The sequence below is a fragment of the Sodiomyces alkalinus genome (assembly GCF_003711515.1).
Source record: "Sodiomyces alkalinus F11 unplaced genomic scaffold SODALscaffold_9, whole genome shotgun sequence".
NCBI lineage: Eukaryota > Fungi > Ascomycota > Sordariomycetes > Glomerellales > Plectosphaerellaceae > Sodiomyces > Sodiomyces alkalinus.
The window spans coordinates 269,890-289,966 of NW_021167087.1; the positions used below are offsets into that span (position 1 = coordinate 269,890).

At 49.9% G+C, this 20,077-nt stretch overlaps 6 protein-coding genes across 6 annotated transcripts; 4 read left to right on the top strand and 2 right to left on the bottom strand.

The window, feature by feature from the left end:
• The first annotated feature begins 837 nt into the window (after positions 1-837).
• On the top strand, positions 838-1,656 carry SODALDRAFT_214540 (hypothetical protein). Its single transcript, XM_028607297.1, has one exon. The coding sequence runs from the start codon at positions 884-886 to the stop codon at positions 1,334-1,336; it is 453 nt and encodes a 150-aa protein (XP_028464015.1). The 5' UTR covers positions 838-883; the 3' UTR covers positions 1,337-1,656.
• Positions 1,607-3,194, top strand: SODALDRAFT_341170 (ethanolamine utilization protein eutG; the record flags this gene model as incomplete). Its single annotated transcript, XM_028613019.1, has 2 exons — positions 1,607-1,636; positions 1,710-3,194. 2 exons carry the CDS (start codon positions 1,607-1,609, stop codon positions 3,192-3,194), a joined length of 1,515 nt encoding a protein of 504 aa, XP_028464016.1.
• A 74-nt stretch (positions 3,195-3,268) lies between these two features.
• SODALDRAFT_335281 (FAD binding domain-containing protein) lies at positions 3,269-7,818 on the bottom strand. Its single transcript, XM_028612416.1, has one exon. It carries the CDS (start codon positions 7,324-7,326, stop codon positions 3,652-3,654), a length of 3,675 nt encoding a protein of 1,224 aa, XP_028464017.1. The 5' UTR covers positions 7,327-7,818; the 3' UTR covers positions 3,269-3,651.
• Positions 7,414-7,779, bottom strand: SODALDRAFT_361979 (hypothetical protein; the record flags this gene model as incomplete). Its single annotated transcript, XM_028614419.1, has 2 exons — positions 7,414-7,585; positions 7,682-7,779. 2 exons carry the CDS (start codon positions 7,777-7,779, stop codon positions 7,414-7,416), a joined length of 270 nt encoding a protein of 89 aa, XP_028464018.1.
• Positions 7,819-8,483: 665 nt separating the features above from the next.
• On the top strand, positions 8,484-9,406 carry SODALDRAFT_345659 (hypothetical protein; the record flags this gene model as incomplete). The annotated part of the gene is made up of 2 exons (XM_028613212.1): positions 8,484-8,509; positions 8,605-9,406. A coding segment is annotated over exon 2 (591 nt), but the record flags the coding sequence as incomplete, so codon positions are not given.
• Positions 9,211-12,822, top strand: SODALDRAFT_335282 (heavy metal translocatin). Its single transcript, XM_028612417.1, has one exon. It carries the CDS (start codon positions 9,683-9,685, stop codon positions 12,692-12,694), a length of 3,012 nt encoding a protein of 1,003 aa, XP_028464020.1. The 5' UTR covers positions 9,211-9,682; the 3' UTR covers positions 12,695-12,822.
• Positions 12,823-20,077: the final 7,255 nt, after the last annotated feature.

The following is a 20,077-nucleotide window of genomic DNA, read 5'->3' on the forward strand; positions in this document are numbered from 1 at the left end:
TCCCCAATTAATTACTAATTAATACCGGGACTCAATAGGGAGACCTCACGTTTTAATATCCAGACCTCACGTTTTAATATCCAGACCTCACACGTGATATTTTAGTGGGGCCATGAACCCGCCGCCAAGACGTATATATACCGTACCTATTTTATATAGATATATACTTTATATAGAAAATCGCAGACAATATCGTAAACCTGAATATATTACTTACTATACCGTATCTCTAAATCTAACCGCCTAAAATACTATAATAATAAGCCACGATATTATATATAATATCTTATATAATATCCTATAAAAAATACCCGATTATTAACCCTATAGGTCCGAGCTAAGTGTTAAGATTTAAGTATTAAGATTAAATATTAAGATTTAAGTTAGTTACGATATAACCTACGATTTTATACATAATGTGTACATATAAAATAGGTGCGGTATATATATATCTTGGCGGTGGCGTCTTGGCCCCACTAACATGTCACGAGTGAGGTCTCGATATTGAAACGTGAGGTCTCCCTAGGTATTGAGTCCCTCAATACCTCCCTTGCCCCCCACCGGCCATTCCCTCTATCCTTCTTGCAGTATTTCTGTTTGTGCTTCCCTTCCCCTGTAATTTCTTCGCAACAATAGCTAACTCCGTACGGCAGCCACTCCATGTTCCTTACGTAATGTACCATAAAAGCTTAAGGTGATGTACATAATCCTGGGGATGCGGGGGAAGGTTCAACCCAGCTGTCCATACAACGTATTGATCGTTCTCCCCACCGTTTCCACTTCTCTTTCCCCGCGCAACGATCAACTCGCTATTGCCGTGTTGGGATAGCCGGCCATTCGGTACTTGTCCCTTGGGGGCACCTGCACTTGACCAGACTGATTGATGAGCACTTGGAACGCGGCGATTATAATTGGAGAAGACGAGAATGGATGTACACGGAAGGTACCTTACTCTGCCGTCCACCTCCCCGACTTGGACCTTCCCCTACCTAATATCTGGTGCAGAGGTAGGTACTGCTGTGTCTACCTTATACATACTCCTTACGGAGTATTCCTCCACTATTACTCCTCACTTCTCCACGTCCTCGGTACCTCCTCACTTTACTTCGTCTTGACCGAGGGCCGAGATCGTTACTCAACTCATAGCTTTCATCGTCTCTGCCTTTTCTTCTTTTCTTTTTTCAACATACAACCACACTCGACATCCCTTCATATTCTTTTTATCATTATTGGTATCTTAACAATTCCTCGTCTTCTTCTATCTCCTACCATCTCACTTCTTACACTAGCCCTAGCTTTGGTTTTGTGCTTCCACCATCATCCCGAAGGTGATTAGTGATCCATCCGAGCTCCCTGTTGCCGCACCTCGACACCGCTTCCTGTTGATGTCCTCGCCGTCCTTTTCGTCCTCATTCTTCTCGTTCTGTTACTTTCGTCATTTCGACTGCCCGTTCATCAAATTCATAGAGTCGATAGCCCGATCTTGCATGATCTAGGCATTGAGCTCTATCCTTTGGCTTGACGTTACATCTCTCATACTTCCTCTCTTCCTCTCTTCCTCTCTTCCTCTCTTCCTCTCTTCCTCTCTTCCTACGTAGTTGCAACGATGACACCCTCGGTCCGAGTTATCCCAAACGTGAGTCCTTATTGTCTGCTCTGTTTTTGCGAGGCGGTCCTGTCCCACTAACACGTCACACCGTCTGCTCTAGGCCGCTACCAGGGCAGTGAGCCTTCTCAGGACTATTCAGTATACTCATCCCCCCTCCTGTCCCTGTCACTCCAATCCGAATCACCACCATCACCATATCCCCCCTGCCCCGACTTTCACCCCTCGGCCTCTCCGTACCTCCGGTGCCTCCTCCGCTCGCCGTTATGCTACCCCGGCGGAGCCTCTGAAGGAGTACGCCTTCGAAATGGCCGCCTCTTCTATTCGCTTCGGGCCCGGTTCAACCCAGGAAGTCGGGCTAGACCTGAAGAACATGGGTGCAAACCGCGTCGCCGTCGTCACCGACCCTACTGTCGACCGCCTGGTTGCCATGGATCAGGTCCGCCAGTCCCTCGACCGCGAGGGAATCTCCTACCGTGTCTACAACTCTACGCGTGTTGAGCCCAAGGACTCGTCCGTTCGCCATGCCATCGACTGGGCTCGCCCTTATGCCCCTGACGTCTTCCTCGCTGTCGGCGGCGGCTCCGTCATAGACACCGCCAAGCTTATGAACCTGTACTCCTGCTATCCGGATGCCGACTTCCTCGACTTCGTCAATGCCCCCATTGGCCGCGGCCTCCCCGTCGACAAGCCTCTCAAGCCCCTGATTGCCGTCCCTACCACTGCCGGCACCGGCTCCGAGACCACTGGAACTGCCATCTTCGATCTCGTCGAACGCCGCGCCAAGACTGGCGTCGCCCACCGCAACCTTAAGCCCACGCTGGGCATCTGTGATCCCCTCAACACCGCCACCATGCCCGCCGCCGTCAAGGCCGCCTCTGGCCTCGACGTTCTCTGCCACGCCCTCGAGTCGTGGACCGCTATTCCCTACAACCAGCGCGTCCCTCGACCCAATAACCCCATCAACCGCCCCGCTTACCAGGGCGCGAACCCCATCAGCGACGTCTTCTCCTTCCATGCCCTCCGCAGCACCATCAAGTACCTTCCCCGCGCCATCCGCAACCCCGACGACCACGAGGCCCAGTCCGAGATGCTCCTGGCCGCCACCCTCGCTGGCGTGGGTTTCGGCAACGCCGGCGTCCACCTCTGCCACGGCATGTCCTACCCCATCTCCGGCCAGAACCCGACCCAATATCGCCATCCAGGCTACGACGTTCCCCACCCCCTCATCCCCCACGGCGTCAGCGTTGCCGTCACCGCACCCGCCGTCTTCCGCTTCACCGCCGCCTCGAACCCCGAGCGCCATCTCGCCGCTGCCGAGGTCTTCGGCGTCGACGTCAGCCGTGTCCGCAAGGAAGACGTTGGCGCCGTCCTCGCCGATGCCATCGCCAAGTTCCTCGCCGACCTTGGCGACCAGCCCAACGGCATCAAGGCGCTTGGCTTCACCAGTGCCGACGTTGATGCTCTTGTCGAGGGCACGCTTCCCCAGCGTCGAGTCCTGATGCTGGCCCCCGCCCTAGAGGACGATGTGCAACGGGAAAGGGAGCAGCTGAGGGCTCTTTTTGAGAATGCCATGACACATCATTAAAGGCTAGCAAGGGATATGAGAGAAGCATGTCGATATTGTGCACGTACATGACATGAGTATCTTGGATAGTTCCGGCCGTCTGCCACGCGAGATTGGTGATATAGGCTAGCTTAGGTGTTTTCTTGCATAGCCGTCATTTCATGTATTTTCTCGCTTTACCCTCGTCGCACATACACGTCCCAATACAACGCACGAAATTTGAACCACTGATGGGAATGTTCAAAAAAATAGATTATATGATCAGAGTAATAAGGTAGGTAACTTAAATGTCAAGGTACAACGCAGAAAATAGTGCCTGAACGAAGCAAGATGGTATTATGTAGTGTCTGACGCCCAAAAATGTCTATAGAGTTTTTACCATTTGTTCCTTTTTTCTCTTCTCTCATCCCTCTCTTTCTCGGTGATAAAACCACCCTGCGACAAAAAAGAAAAAGAAAAAGAAAAGACTTTTTGGAACTTAATAGACTTCGAGCACGTAGCGACCTTCCTCCTTGAGCTTCTCAATCTCATTGCGCGCATTGACCTTCTTGCCCGTGAGACGGGCCTCGTACTCGATGGCCTCCTTGAGCACATCGGTGACGTCGGGCACGGGCCAGGTAGGACCGCAGAGGTAGAAGCTTCCGCTGTCGCGGACGTACGCCTGGACGATGTCCTTCATGGTCTGGCGCATGCGGTCCTGGATGTAGATCTTCTGGGGCTGGTCGCGGGAGAAGGCGGCGCCGAGGAGGGTGATGACGCCGGCGTCGAGGTAGGCCTCCCACTCCTCGCCGTAGAGGTACTCCTCGCGCTGGTGGCGGGAGCCGAGGTAGAGGAGGATGGGGCCGATGTCCTCGCCGCGGGCCTTCTGCAGGGCGCGGTACTGGACGAAGGCGCGGAACGGCGCCAGGCCGGTGCCGAGGCCGGCCATGATGAGGGGCGCCTTGGGGGAGGCGGGCAGCTTCATGACCGACGGCTTGACCGAGACGGTGACCTTGGCGCCGACGGGGAGGCGGGAGAGGTAGCGCGAGGCGTGGCCCCAGCGGGTGCGACCGCGGGTGTCGACCCAGTCGACGACGACGATCATGAGGGCGACGGCGTTGGGGGTGACGGCCTGGGCGGAGGCTATGGAGTACTCTCTGCGCTTGAGCGGGGCGACGATGCGGACCAGGTCGTGGAAGCTGGGGCGGGCCGACGGGAACTCCTGCAGGATGTCGACGTAGGTGACGGTGTCCCCTTCGCTGCGCTTCTTGAACTCGGCGGCGCCGTCCGGGCCGCCGAGGGCGGCGAGCTTCTTCTTCTCGGCCTCGTTGGTGGCGAACTCGGCGAGCGCCTCGTAGAAGCGCTTGGGAGGCTTGCCCAGGACGTCGATGTTCTGCTTGAGCCCCTGGTAGACGGTGCGGGTGTCGAGCACGGTCGGGTCCTCGCGCGAAGGCACCTGGACGACCTCGTCCGGGTTGAGACCGTACCAGGCGATGAAGGCCTGGACCTGCTCGTCGTCGTTCTCGGCGTGGATGCCGAGGGCCTCGCCGATCTTGTAGGTGACGCCCGAGTCGCCGAGGTCGAACTCGATGTGGAAGATGTTGCGGTCGTACGTCCCGGGGGTGAGTCGGCGGTTCTCCTTGACGGTGACGGTGTGCGTCTTGACCGACAGCTCGGGACGCAGGTTGGACTGGGTGCCGTAGGCCTCCTTGAAAGCGAGGCCCTTGGCGGCGGCTTGCCAGTCGAGCAGCTTGCCGCCTACCTCCGCCTCCGACTCGGACTGGTCGAAGGGAACGAAGCTGTTGGCGGTGAGGTTGACCGGGAGCGCGGGCCAGACAAAGTCAACAGGAAGCTCGGTGGCGGCGGCAGGGATGTCGAGCTTGCGGACCGCGACCTCAAGAGCGTCCAGAGTCTCCTGGAGCGAGGGCGTAGCGCCGTCCTTCAAGGTGGCCTGGGCAACGTCTTGCACCGAGATGTCCGGGCGAGCGAGTTTGAGGAAGGCAAATTCGAAGAGCGCCTTGGTAGCGGCAGGGTCCTCCTCGAATGCAGCCGATTGGGAAGTGTCGAATACGAAAAGCTCCACGCCCTTGTCCACGATGCTCTTGCAGACAAAGGCGGGAATGCGCTTCTCGAGATCTTCCTCCTTGAAGTTCGGAAGCTTCAGGAGAACCTTGCCGCCCTGCTTGACGCTCCGAATGATGTCAACCTCCTTGAGAAGCTTCTCGTCGCCGACAGCAACGACGTCGCCTTCCTCAACAGCGTAGGGCGCATCAATGGCCTTCCGGGAGCTGCGAATGTCTGTCCGCAAGGCACCGCCCTGGATCAGGTTGTCGAAGGTTTCGTCGACGTAGACGCTCTTGGCGGACTCGCAGGCAAGAAGCTTCCCAACGACGGCAGGGGATTGGGCTAAGACGGAGCTGTCAACGTCCCAGAAGGTGTACTGCTGGGCCTCGACCAGGAGGGGGAAAGGCTTGATCGCGGCATCCTTGTCTTCAAGCTTGGTGAAGATGTCGGCGACGGCCTGGGGAGTCAGGGCTACTGAGGCAGCATACTTGACGTCGGCGACGACGGGCGACTGGGCCCACTTGCCGGAGAAGGAGACTGCGGCCAGAACATCGGCATAGAGAGCGGATTGAAGAGATACATCCTCAATGGCAGCCTCATCCCTGACCTGGCCCAGAACGGCAATGCGGCGGGCGGCGGCGGGGATGGCGTCGAGGAAGGCCTCTTCGACGAAGGGGCGGTACACACGGACGTTGATGGCGCCGACCTTGGCGCCGTCAGCGGCGAGACGAGCCACGACCTGCTTGGCGATCTGGGCCTCGACGCTGCCGAAGGCGACCAGGACAGTCTCGGCGTCCCTGTGACCGTGGTACTCGAAGAGGTCGTAGGCGGTGCCAAGCTCCGAGTTGAAAAGCTTGAGCAGTTCCATGACCTTGCCCGCATCGTCGAGCCTCTTGTTGAGGTAGGTGACCTCTTTCGAGATCTTCTTGTAGGTCTCGGTGACACCCTTCTTGTTGAGGGCGCTGGAGGCCTTCATGGTTTCCCTCGCCAGCCTAACGCCTTCCTCGACGCCGAGAGTAGGAGTCAGGGCAGTCATGAGGGTGGCGAGCAGGGCGGTGTGGTTCGACTCGGCGTCCTCGTCGGATCCCAGCTCCTTGCTGACGAGGTTCAGCAAGTTCACGACTTTGGAGGAGATGGCCTGCCTCTCCTCGGCGGCGGGCGAACCCTGGGTGAGGGTGTTGTAGAGGTCGGCGATGCCGCTCTTACTCAGGGCGTCGACGATGCGCGAGGTCTCGCGGGCGAGGCGCACGCCGTCGTAGACGTGCAGGGTGGGGAGGACGGCAGCCATGAGGGTGGCGAAGAGGGCCATGTGCTGGGCCTCGGCGGCGGTGGAGCTGGAGACGAGACCCAGGCCGAGCTCCTCGGCAGTGCGCAGGGCGGTATCGTACTCGGAGAGCAGGCCGTTCTGGGCATCGTAGTCGAGGGCGGCGACGTGGGCGACGAAGGGGGAAGCGACTCCGTAGAGGAGGCTCAGCTGGTCGAGGGCACCACGAAGATTCTTCAAGCTCAGGCTGGGCGCGAGCAGAGACTGGGGGACGTGGCGCTTGGACATGTCAAAGTCCGGGCTGAAGATGTAACCGAGGGCGAGGGCGCCGGCACCGGTCCTGGTCTGCAGCTGTATGACATCGGTATGCTGACCGCGGATGTTGCGCTCTTTGGCCTCGGCCCAGGCACGAGCGGCGACATCAAGATCGAATGTGGGAGCCGAGTAGCTGAAGATCTTGTCGGAGAGGAGATAGGCGACCTGTTGGACGAGCAGCTGGGCCGTCACATAAGTCGGACCAGAGATGGAGGACAGAGCAACGTGTTGACCGAAGGGCAGGGCAGAAGAGGACTTGTTGTTGTTGTTGTCCGAAGCAGGCTGAGGCTTAGAATCGAGGACGGCGGCACCAGCACCGGCGCTCTCTTGCGGCTTGAACTGCATGATGGAGGTGAGGTGGTTCCCAAGTGTAGGATTGGAGGAGAAGCGAGGCAGCCTTGAAGTAAACAGTAAACCAAGCAATGCGACGAGGAGGCAGAGAGCAAGGTACGGAGCGTATTCCTTGTCGAAGTCGAACCTGGGTAGCTGGAGGAGAAGGGATTCAAGGATGAATTGCCAGGTCACTTGCATACATGTGCCTAGACAAAACCCAGGTTGGTATGAGAGAGTGACGGCCTCGGAAATCGAGGTAAGATGGAGGCCAACTCTAGCCACCACCTATCGAAGATGAGGGTTGAAGGAAGAGAGGATGAGGAGGGAGAGGGGGCGGAGGAGGCGGAGGAGGAAAAGTGAAGAGGAGAGGAAGATATCAATCTCAGAACGGGAGGAAAAAGAGATTGCACCGAGGACCGGAGGAGAGACGCGCCGGGTGATTAGAAGAAGAAGGACACTGCGGCGAGGGTTGGGGGGAAGAGGGCGAAGGGTTCTTTTTCCGGGTCTACTGTACGGAGTGGTAAAGAAATCCACTTCCTCCCGTTGCTGTTACCAATCGTATGCCCAGAAAATTATCCTGGGCAATTTCATAGTTCGGCCATCTTGCCGACACAGGGGTAAAGGCTCCATTCTGGTCCCGTCCATTGTCATGGTGGTTGCATCTTTCTTCTGTCTGGTGGGTAAAAAATTGGGCAGAATGGTGAAGGCGATGGTCGTGAGAAGCTCCAGAGGCGTGGACGTCAAAATGGCCCAAGATCACGCAATCCGCGCTAGTCTTATAAAGGGTTAGTGTCTACATGGTCTTAGGAGCATGGACCATTTGCCGGTCTCTCTTTTTTGTTTTTGTGGGGGAGCACCGGGAACGGGACTTTTCACTCCAGATCACGGTTTAGAGTATTGATTACCAGAATTACCTAATTTCAGAGTGCGCGCGACTGTAGGTACGTACCTATAACTCAGCCTCAACACCTCCTTAGCCACAAAGACAATATTCCGACGACTTTCTGCTTCGTAACTATGTGACGCGAATTTCTTTATGAACTCATTGTCATGACATCATATTAGTCATAATATCGTTTCAAATGGAATGGCCAATGCAACGTTCACATGACTCAGCCAAGTAAGTGGCAATTTCAGGAACCAAACCGTTGCGAACGGCGTCCAAGATCCCCTGGATCCATATAAACTCGGGACCTACTCCGTAGATCTCATCTTAGCTTTTTGCGCCTTTTGTGCCGTTGATGCATTCTTGATTGTCGAGCCATTTCTGCCGGAAAATGGCAGTACACGAAGAATCAGAAGGAATAGGGAAGATAAATCGCCGACATGGCGGCACAAGTACCGCAATACAGATGGGTGGCTATATAAGAGAACGACCTAGGTACTGATGCTCAACGATTCTCAGCTCTAACTTGAAGTCACAAAAAGAGAATCATCAGTTGAACCTGCTCCTGACTTTTACTGTCCAACCTCCAGCTTCCACTATCGTGCTACACCCCACAGATTCACAGGTCGAGCCTTCTCACTAACCAAGTTGTGTCACCATTATTATATTAATCGTCAACCTTCTTTCTTCAGCTCGTGCCTCTCCTTCATCCGCAAATCCCCTCCAACAGAGTAAAATCCTGACTTCTAGAGACTTCATTCAACTCCATTTCGAGAGACGTCAAGAGATCACCGCGCAAAAATGGACAATCCTGGTCGATCCGGCACCACACCGTCGAAACGGCGACTTCCTTCATCTGCCATCGTCACAACGTCTTTCCTCATCGCCAACTTGCACTGCCCATCATGCGTTTCCGCCATAAAGGAAGCTCTCCACGATGCCTGTGGTCACGATATCCTCTGGGTATCGCCCAATATCGTCACATCCGTTGTCGCAGTGCAGCATAAGTACGTCGGTTCCGGTGCTGCCGACGCCATCTCCCGCATGGCTCGGTGCCTCGGGGATACCGGCTTCGAAATATCCACCATATCCACGACCGCCATCGCCGCAGGCAGCAAGAGTTTGGCTAACTTGACAGATTTGACAACGGCGGGTTCGGCCCGAGGCCAGGCCGCTCGTCGAATGGGGCCTCATTCTGACGTCCTATACAGCAGCGATGATGGACCTCTCGACCGGCTGCTCGATCTCTCAGGCCTCGCCTTCTCTTCAGCTGCCGCCGAGTCTCGCAACCGACGAGAAGCACACCTTGCCAACTATGAGCAGTGCCGACTTTCAAGCCAGACCTCGCCGCATTCTGGGAAATCACCCCGAAAATCACCCCATGTTTCCAATGTGGGGGATATCGCCATCTCCTGTTCCACCGAGCCTAGTGTGCTCGACGTTGACGGACTTGCTCCCCTCAAGAGCGTAGTAACGGACACCGGCCCCAGCTCTCCGCCCTCTGGACCACGTTCCCCGCGCGCTTGGAGAGCAACACTATCCATCAGGGGTATGACTTGCACGTCCTGTTCCCGCACCATCGAAGAGGAACTCGGCCGGAGACCAGGCGTCGCCCACGTTACCGTCAACTTGGTGAACAACAGAGCCACCGTGGACATTACAGACGAAATGGAAGCCGACTCCCTTGTCCGAGCGGTTGAGGACTTGGGCTATGAAGCTGTGTTCGAAGGTTGCGTCGAGCTGGGCGAGGAGACCAAATCTCGCAAAGAGGAGAAGGGGGCCACGCAATGGCGATGCGTCCTTGCCGTCGGTGGCATGACATGTGCCTCCTGTGCCAATACCATCAACGCCGAGTTGAACAAGAGAGACTGGATATCGAATGTTACCGTGAATCTGATCGCCAACAGCGTCGTCGTCGACTTCGCCATCAAAGGGAAGGAAAAAGACATTGCCAAGGCCATTGAGGACATCGGCTACGATGCCACCATAGCCTCCGTGGAGCAACTGGAATCCCATTTCGAGACCGCCCAGCAAAGGGAAAGGGTCGTCCAGATCTCCGTCGATGGGTTGTTCTGCAAACACTGCCCCGGCCGTCTCGTGCACTCCTTGACAGCCTTCAAGCCTAACCTCGAAATCCTATCGGAGCCCACCATCGAGAACCCCAAGCTCAAGATCAAGTACGTCCCCGATACGCCCACCTTCACCATTCGCCGAATCCTTTCCGCCATCGAGGCCACCGATCCGGCCTTTCACGCCTCGATATACCATCCGCCGACCCTGGAGGAGCGATCCAAAGCCGTGTCAGCGCGTTACCAACACCAGCTGCTGCTGAGGGTAATACTGAGCCTCATCGTCGCCGTGCCGACCTTCATCATCGGCATCGTTTACATGAGCCTCCTTCCGGACAGCAACCCCGGCAAACACTACCTGATGAGTCCCTGGATGTCTGGCATCAGCCGAATCCAGATTGCTCTCTTCATCCTCGCGACACCTGTCTACCTCTTCGCCGCCGATGTCTTTCACATCTGTGCAATAAAGGAATTGGTGAACCTATGGAGACCTGGAAGCAGGACGCCCATTTTACGTCGGTTCTACAATTTCGGGAGCATGAACTTGCTTATATCGCTCGGGACCACCATCGCCTACATATCATCCGTCAGCCAAATGATCGCGGCAGCCGTCCAGAAGCCGGAAAAGGCCGAGGATGAACACTTCTACTTCGACTCGGTCGTGTTCCTGACGCTGTTTCTGTTGCTGGGCCGTCTCATCGAGGCATACAGCAAAGCGAAAACCAGCGACGCGGTGGAGATGCTTGGCAAGCTGCGGCCGAGTACGGCCATCCTCGTCGAGAGGGACGATCGCGGTCGGGTGTCGGACTCGGTCGTCGGTGTCGATTTGGTGGAGTTTGGCGATACGATCCGGATCCCTCACGGCGCGTCCCCCGTCGCCGACGGTGTCGTCCTCCAAGGCGAGACCAGTTTCGACGAATCGAGCTTGACGGGCGAGTCCCGCCCCGTCAAGAAACGTCCCGGCGACGACCTGTTCGCCGGGACAGTCAACAAGGGGCCCGCAGTCCTTATGCGCGTAACTGGCGCGGCGGGGCGATCTATGCTCGACCAAATCGTACAAGTCGTGCGCGAAGGCCAGACCAAGCGTGCTCCCATCGAGCGCGTGGCGGACATGCTGACGGCATACTTCGTGCCCATTATCACGCTCTTCGCGATTCTGACTTGGGTGATCTGGACAGTCCTGGCTCACACCGGTGTGCTCCCGGACCACTACATCGACACCGAGAGCGGCCGGGTCGCCTTCGCCCTCCAGTTCGCCATTGCCGTTTTTGTCGTCGCCTGTCCCTGTGGTCTGGGCTTGGCCGCGCCGACGGCCATCTTCGTTGGAGGTGGTCTCGCCGCCAAGTATGGCATCTTGGCCAAGGGAGGCGGTGAAGCGTTCGAAAAGGCTAGCAAGATTGAGGTCGTCGTGTTCGACAAGACAGGCACTCTGACCGTGGGCGGTGAGCCGAAGATCACCGATGCCATCATATGTCCCGAAGCATTGGAAGAAGCACTGGTTACACAGGGCCGGAGGAGCACGCTGCTTGCGATCCTCAAGGAAATAGAAGGGAACAGCAGTCACCCCATCGCAAAGGCCATCGTCTCTTACTGCACCTCCGAAATCTCGGGGGCGGGGAAACAGGTCCTAGTCCAAGTCGTCGACGTGGAGGAACTGCCAGGCAAGGGCATGAAAGCCACGTGGAAGAGGAATGCACCAGAATGCACCTTGGACTTAATTGTGGGCAATGAGTCGCTCATGCGTGACTACTCGGTGCCTATTCCCCAGCACATCGCGGCCCAGCTGGAGGGGTGGAAGCTGGAAGCCAAGTCGGTAGCCCTCGCGGCAATTCGCAACACGACAATTCATAACGCGACAGCAGAAGCGAAGGGATCCGAAACCGACGGGTATCACCGACAGTGGCAGCTAGCAGCGGCGCTTTCCATCTCCGACCCCATCCGCCCGGAAGCCCAAGCCATCGTGCGCACGTTACAGAACCGAGGTACGCGCGTCTGGATGCTCTCGGGCGACAACGCGGTGACAGCGCGGGCGGTAGCCTCGCAGGTGGGCATCGGACCGTCCAACGTGCTAGCCGAGGTGCTCCCCTACCAAAAAGCCGAGAAGATCACCTACCTGCAGTCGACGCTCAAGGCCGCCGCGGGCCGCGGGGCAGGCAGGGTGGCCGAGGGAGGAGGTGGTGGTGATGACGACACGGCTGCACGACGTGCGATGGTGGCCATGGTCGGGGACGGGATCAACGACGCGCCGGCGCTGACGCGGGCCGATGTGGGCGTGGCCATCGGGAGCGGGAGCGACGTGGCCATCTCGAGCGCGGATTTTGTCCTCGTGTCGAGCGATCTCGGCGCCGTGGTGACGCTGCTTGAGCTCAGCCGCGCCGTGTTCCGCCGCATCCGGCTCAACTTTGGTTGGGCCGTCGTCTATAACATGCTGGCGCTGCCCGTGGCCGCCGGCTGCCTTTACCCGCTAACAACGTCGTCCGGGAAGCACATCAGATTGGACCCGGTGTGGGCGGCGCTGGCCATGGCGCTGAGCAGCATCAGCGTCGTCTTGAGTTCGTTGGCCTTGAGGTTGAGGATTTCGTGGATCGGGTTCCGGAGAGGTCACGCTTGATGTGGAAAAGGAGTATTGAGGGATTTTGTCTTGGACGGAGTTATGCTGGAGGTTAAACCCCGGATATGTATCATATAATTAAGGGCTCTTCGTTGACTTTAGATCGGGATTTGCTAGCAATTACGAACCCTTCTTTCACCGTCTGCTTCTATCATGTAGTTGGTGTGTTGAGACTTGTTAAGGTCTGGCACGTTTGCATGGTGTAAAAAGTGTCCGGTGATATTTCCAGCCGGCATGCCTTTTTGTTGAATTAACGGGAGTATGCTTATATAGAGGGTTGATTCAGGAAATGTATAATTATATTAAGTATAAAAGAAAAAGAAATAGAGGGCGGGTATATATATTCTAAATATATCTACTACCTTCTAAGCGAGGATAATAGGGCACCTAAATAAGCGTAAACTTCTATCTAACTACTATAAGGAAGTTCCAAATAGTAGTAGGTCCTTTAATCTTAGCTACCTTTTACTAATATACGTGTCTAATAAGGGTATTCTACTCTATATACTATATAGCTACTTTAGTATTAGCTTAATAAGCGTTTTATAAATACTTTTTATATACTTATTTTATCTCTTCCTTTATATAAGTACTACTCGGAGTAAAGCTATTCTTAAATTCCTTTAATATATAGCGTGTAAGGAACCAAGTGGTACTATAGATTAGCACTGTGTAGGATCGGAAATACGCTCGGATCGCCGAGCACTCGGCAAGACTAATATCGTATGGGCAGGACCACGACGTGGTCTATAGGGGATCCAGGGGGGATCCACTCCCTGACTAAGGGCTTCGGACCTCGGGTATCAGGATATAATAGGGGCGGATACCGGAAAAGACCGGATAGGATCCAAATAATATAGTACCTATAACAGAGTCTTCACTACCTAAATTAAGGTATAAGAGATTTACACGGATATAACTTAATATATTATATATACACGAGATTTCTGCTTTACTAAGGTAATTATCTAAGTGCTATTTAATATACGATAGTTATAAGCCCGGTTTATAACGTCTAAACGATAAATATTAATAAGGCTACCCCTATTCTACTATAAAAGTAATCACGTCTATATAATTACTCTTAAATAACTATTATTGACCTAATTAGAGTAATTAAGAGATTAATTAACCTACCTATTAATTAACTAACCGATAAACGATAAACTAGTAAAGATATCTTCTAATATATGTAACGCCGAATAGAAGGCAGCCGCCACTACCCTTATTAACTAAAGGGATTAGGTAATATAGGAGCACGCCGTGCACGGTAAATCTGCCTCCTACTAGGAAAATTATCTTAATCTAAAGCTAAGCGATAAGGAGGCCGATACCTACCTGCTTCTTAAGCCTACGCTACCTAATATCCGTAAATATAAAGCCCTCGCCGTGGAACCCGATACGGAGAAGGCCACGGCTACTCCGTTTTCTACTATTACGCTAAAGGGCGATAAGGCTATAGACGCCACGGACGCTATAGCTATAGCTATTATAGCCGGTGCCACGGCGGCCACGGCCGCTGGTAAGAGGAAGACGGCCGCTTACCGGAAGGTGACGGCCGTAACGAAAGAACCACCGATAAGGACGCCTACGTCTATTAACGACCTCTCGGAAAAGGGGCGTACGCGCTACCTATAAGATCGCCGCGTATACCGCGAGGAAAAGGTAGACTACGACGCGTAGTAGAAGGAGTTTAATAAGGTACGCTTATATATCGAAAGGACCGTTTATACTATATTATATAACCTCCTCGTATAGTTATAGGATAATAACATAAATAACCTATAAGCTTAGATTACCCTCCTACACGCGCACGCAGGACTAATACCTGTAGACCTCCGTAAGGAAGCCCTAGTCCCATACCGATAATATACCACGCCTATAAAGGCTATACCTATGGATATAGACGCCTAGGTAGTAAGCTAGAAAATAGCGATAATATACTATAAATATATAAGCGCTTTAGAGCTATTAAGCGCGGCCTATTAGGCGGAAGACGCGTTAAAAGCTATTAGACTTATCGCCTAAGAATAGAGTAATAACTACCTAGTAAATAACTATAATAAGATTACGGAAAATAAGCTAACGATTAACGACTTCGTAAAGACTTTACGGGCGGTTCTTAGTAATATAAAGAGCCTATAATCCACCGCTATAAAGCCTAGAGTTAGGAGAGGCACCTTTAATACCCTTAGGAACCTCCCCGATACTAAGGATACTACTAATAACGATAATAATAAAAAGCGCCCTCGTAGTAACACGTCCGTAAAGGCTATCCCTCCCGTAATAAGGAGGCCTTATAAGATATATAAGAACCCCTATACTACCGCCGCCTATTAATACGTAAGGCCGGATATATGCCCTTATACCTAGCGTGGCCGCGAAGATATTACGAAGGTTATAAAAAAGAAGATACGTAACTATAATTTTAAAAGCCGCGTAGACACCGCGATACAGAAAAGGCGGGAAGCCTTAGGGGCTATTACCGCTAATAAGATAGAGGAAGTCTAGGAAGATTAACTCTATAATACTACGCCTACTACTATAATAGTTTATAAAGACCTATCCGTTACCGCGACAGGACTAGGAGCCTACCTAACCTAGGGGGTGGCGCGTTATCATACGACGATACTATTAAGATTATAATAAGAATAAGGGGTAACCTTTTCTGTTAACTAAGCCAGAGCATTATTATACTACACGATCCTAGATTCAGGATCGTTAATCTATATCTTTAATAATCGAGGCTATTTTACGGCTATTAGACTACCTATAGATACTTTATCTTGAACCTTTTAGATGGGTACTTATAAGGCTTTTATCCTCGGATACGGAGACGTTAAGCTGCGTGTGTAATCCTTATCGGGTATAAAGAGGCTATTACGCCTTCGTGATATCGTATACTATAAGGAATTTATTACTAATATCGTCTCGGAATACTAGCTACGCCTATAAAGCTACTGCTAAAATACCGTAAATAATACTATCGTTAGCTCCGCCGATAACCGGCCTATCTATAAGCTACTAGATATCTACGGCTAGTATATAATCGAGCGCGCGGAAGCCACGGCCGCTACCACGTTCGCGGTCTTAGTAAGGCACTGTTACGGCCAACGGGCCTTATATGCACTAACACGAAGGATGCACTGGTATATAACGTACTAGGACGGTTAGCGTACCAGGACGTAACCAGAAGATGACTTAGGAAGAGGAATTACGTGCTCCGGCACGTGACCCCGCTGGGAAGGATATATTAGCACCACTGACAAGTATAGGCCAGGGCGCTATGGGGGCTACCTGGGTGGGCAACCTACTTCACGAATATTCACTAACGGAGAAGTAAATAATAAGTAAACACCTAGTGAACGTTATAGGGTTATTCACCAGGGACCTGGTGAATAATAAGCTATATATACCAGAGTATCCTAGGTCTTACTTCTACTAAAGAATAAGATATCGATTAATCTAAGTCTTTACCTAGACTACTATTCTACGCTTAAACCTACCTTATAAAGAAGACGCCTAGTCTTTACGATATAACTACGACCAGACTACTACGAATAATAGTTACTACTCTTTAGTTAATATCCTCTTCTTATTTAAACTAAAACCTCGATGCTAGTCCTCTATCGTCCGCTATACTATAGAGGACCGGAAGCCGTCGTAATATTTTGATCGATCCTGTTCGGTAAGTAGACCTTAACACCTAATAAGTAGTACTCTCTCGATAAAAAAGTAATATATCGAATAACGCTAGTACTACGGGTAACGCTACTAGTAACGCTAGAATAACGGCTACCGCGGCCGCCGACCTAATATAAGCTATACGTAATTAAATTATATAACTCTATCGAGAGAACTAGTAACTCCGAGCTTAGATCGAGGCACTATATCCTAGTAACCTAAGGTATAAATACCCAGAGCCACCTAAGTACGATAGAACTCGGGGATAGCTATAAGGCTTCCTAACCTATCTCCGGGGGTATTTCTTATTCTATAGGGATACCCTAACACGGAGGAGGCGAAAGTTCTTTATGCTATAGTACTCCTTACGGGAGACGTCTATAGGTGGTTTAAGCCTATCCACAGGGACTATTTAAAGCACCTTAACGATCCTACCGAGAGGGAGGACGATACTACGGCTATTTTCGGCGACTTAGAGATCTTCGCTTAGCGACTCGGCGGTATCTTCGGGTAACCTAATAAGAAAAAGGTCGCTGCCTAACGACTTAAAAAGCTTTAATAGACTAAGTCGGTAGCCGACTATACTATTAAGTTCTAATAAATCGCCTCGAAGCTTAACTATAATAATAAACCCCTTATAGACTAATACTATCGTGGACTTAAAGATAAAGTTAAGGATAAGCTATATAAGCTTAACCGCCCGGAAGATTTTAGCACGTTTATAGCTATAGCTATTCGGATCGATAACCGATAATTTAAACGATAAATAGAGAAACGCTAGAACTCGAATACTATAATACACGCTACTTACTATAGGAGGAACTAAGCTAATACTAGTAGAAAGCAGCTATACCTACGCTAATTCGGGAGCACCTTATATAAATACTATAGTAGTTCTATAAAGCTCGATAATATTAACCTATAAAGTAATAGACAGGGTAGGAAAGATATAATTAAAGTTAAATACTATGATTACGATAAGATAGGCTACTTCGCGCGTAATTATTAATAGCCTAAGAGAGAATAATCGTAGCGATAGGCTAATACGATCGGAAGAGAGAAGCCCTAGAAGGAGATTAACGCTATTAGATATCTGGAGATTTATAGGGACGAAACACTACACGCTAACCTTTATTAGATAACCTACTACGATAACTATTATCTAGTATACTAATTAGAGAAGGATAAAGCTAGATATTACCCTAAGAGACCCTAGAAGATACTCGCTATAGTATCTAGTAACGAGTACGATAACGACTATAGCCTCGAGATCCCCGACTAGGATAACGATAGACTAGCTTTATAAACTACCACGGAAATCCTCTAAGAATACGGGTAGACGAAAGAAGAAGCTAAAAGATAGGAGTAGATCTTAGAGATTTAGAAGAAATAGGAAGTCTACACGAATATTAGTAGTGGAGGCTTTAGTGCCCTCTAGGAAGTAGGACTTACTCCCGAAGAAAAACACTAGCTTAAGAAAGAGGATTATGCACGTTATATATAGGAGGAAATCGCTAAACTCGAAGAGTAAGATTAGGAAACGGAGTCCGACAGAATTCCGGATAATAACACGAACTTCTAGTATTAACTTATAGAAATAGCCGACCTAATTAAAGAGGAAACTATCTAGCTACGGATACTCGATTAGCTCGCGGAAAAACCACTTAGGTAAACCTACTAAGTCCGTTTTACTAAGTTTAGCTTTAATAACGCCTACCGTAAAATACCTATAAATACTAGCGAAGAATAGTAACGAACTATATATTAGCGACCTTACTATACTTAGGAAGACCGAGATACCTTTACCGGCCTAATAATAAGCCTATAAGAATTAAATAATTAACTACCTAAGTACTAAACGTATAAGAAAGAATAGATAATACACGCTAACTATCTAGGCTATAGCCTAATCCTTTAGGCTAATTATATCGAGGATATATACCCTATATATAAGGAATATAAATAAGCTAATAATTTTTAGCCTCGGAATAAAAAACGGATCCTAAAAGATAGAGTCTATTTAAAGAGATAACGTAATAACTAGGTTATCACGGAAACTAGGGATAAAAGACACGAGATTCGCCTTTAACCACCTAAAAATAACTACTACGAGTATCGGTTAAGCGAATATAAAACTAATAGCTATATAGTACACGCTATCGGAAAAGTCCGATAACTAGAGTAAGACTAAGAAGCTTAGGAGTTATACTTCTAGGCCCTCGATAAGCGCCTACGATAGATAGATAGCTCTTAATCTAGTATAGGTTCTTAGATAAAGAGATATCCTTTAAATACTAAGCTAAATAGATAATAAACTAGCAGTATACTATTCTAAGGAGCACGTGAGAGGCACTTAATAGATATACTTTATAACACGTAGTAATATAGGGCATTACTATATTAGAATACGACTCGATAAATATAAGATAAATGCACTATTAGATATAGGTATAGTAGGAAACTTTATCTTACTAGTAGCCGTGAGAAAGTTCTTTATACCCTAGGTTAGAAAACACCTAGAAGACGAGTATAAAATTACTCCGTATACGGGAAAGAACTAGTCCTAAAAAGAAGTTATTATTAGCTAGGAGACTATACACTTTTAGGTTAAAATTCAGAATAAGACTAAAGTAATAAAGTTCGATATATACGATATAGGCTATAAGGACGTTATCCTTAGTAAGCTATAGTTTAACGAGTAGAATCCCGATATAGACTAGAAGCTTAGCTAGCTCTAGTAGAGATTAGAGAGTAAGTAGAAGACTATAAAGGAAACCTTACCCGATCCTGATATCCGTCGAATATAGCAGAAAGACTTACTAACGAAGGAGTTTTAGGGAGACTTAGATAGCCGCTAAAAACCAGAGACTAAGGCGAAGGAAGTACGGAAGACTTTAAGATAATAGCGACGGCACGATAACCAACGCGTAATAAATATTATTAAAGGAATCTATTAGATTATCTAAATAAAGAAAGGACTTAGAGAAGGCGATTATAATAGACTCGCTAAGGTATTACTAGAATACCGTAAATATAGAAAGCTATTTACCGAAAATCTAGAGACTAGATTACCGAAATATCGATACTATAATTATAAGATACCCCTTAAGGAGGGTATATACCCGAGATTCGTTTTAATCTACGGACTAAATTAAAAGGAATTAGATACCTTAGAAGAATATCTTAAAGAAATACTAGTAAAAGGCTATATTAGAGTATTATAATTACCGGTAGGATACCCTATTCTATTTATACTAAAGAAAAACAGTAAATTACGACTATATATCGACTATCGATAACTTAATAATATAACCGTTAAGAACCGTTACCTACTATCTTTTATCTCGGAGATACGAGATTAGTTAGTTAGAGTATAATAGTTTATAGTACTCGACATAAAAGGAGCCTATAACTTAATTAGGATTAAGGAAGGAGAAGAGTGGAAAATAGTATTCCGAATAAAATAAGGGTAGTTTAAATACCTCGTTATACCCTTTAGATTAACTAATAAACCGGTATTATTCTAAACGCTTATTAACGATATTCTAAGGAAGTATCTAGACCACTTTATTATAGTATACCTAGACGATATCCTTATCTTTTCTAAAATACTCGAAGAATACTAATAATATATTTACAAGATCCTATAACTCCTATAAAACGCCGACCTACTAGTTAAACCAGAAAAAGTATAATTCT

Coding starts and splice junctions, on each gene's coding strand:
- SODALDRAFT_335281 (XM_028612416.1), bottom strand. CDS start 7,326: ATGCAAGTGACCTGGCAATTCATCCTTGAATCCCTTCTCCTCCAGCTA.
- SODALDRAFT_214540 (XM_028607297.1), top strand. CDS start 884: ATGAGCACTTGGAACGCGGCGATTATAATTGGAGAAGACGAGAATGGA.
- SODALDRAFT_335282 (XM_028612417.1), top strand. CDS start 9,683: ATGGAAGCCGACTCCCTTGTCCGAGCGGTTGAGGACTTGGGCTATGAA.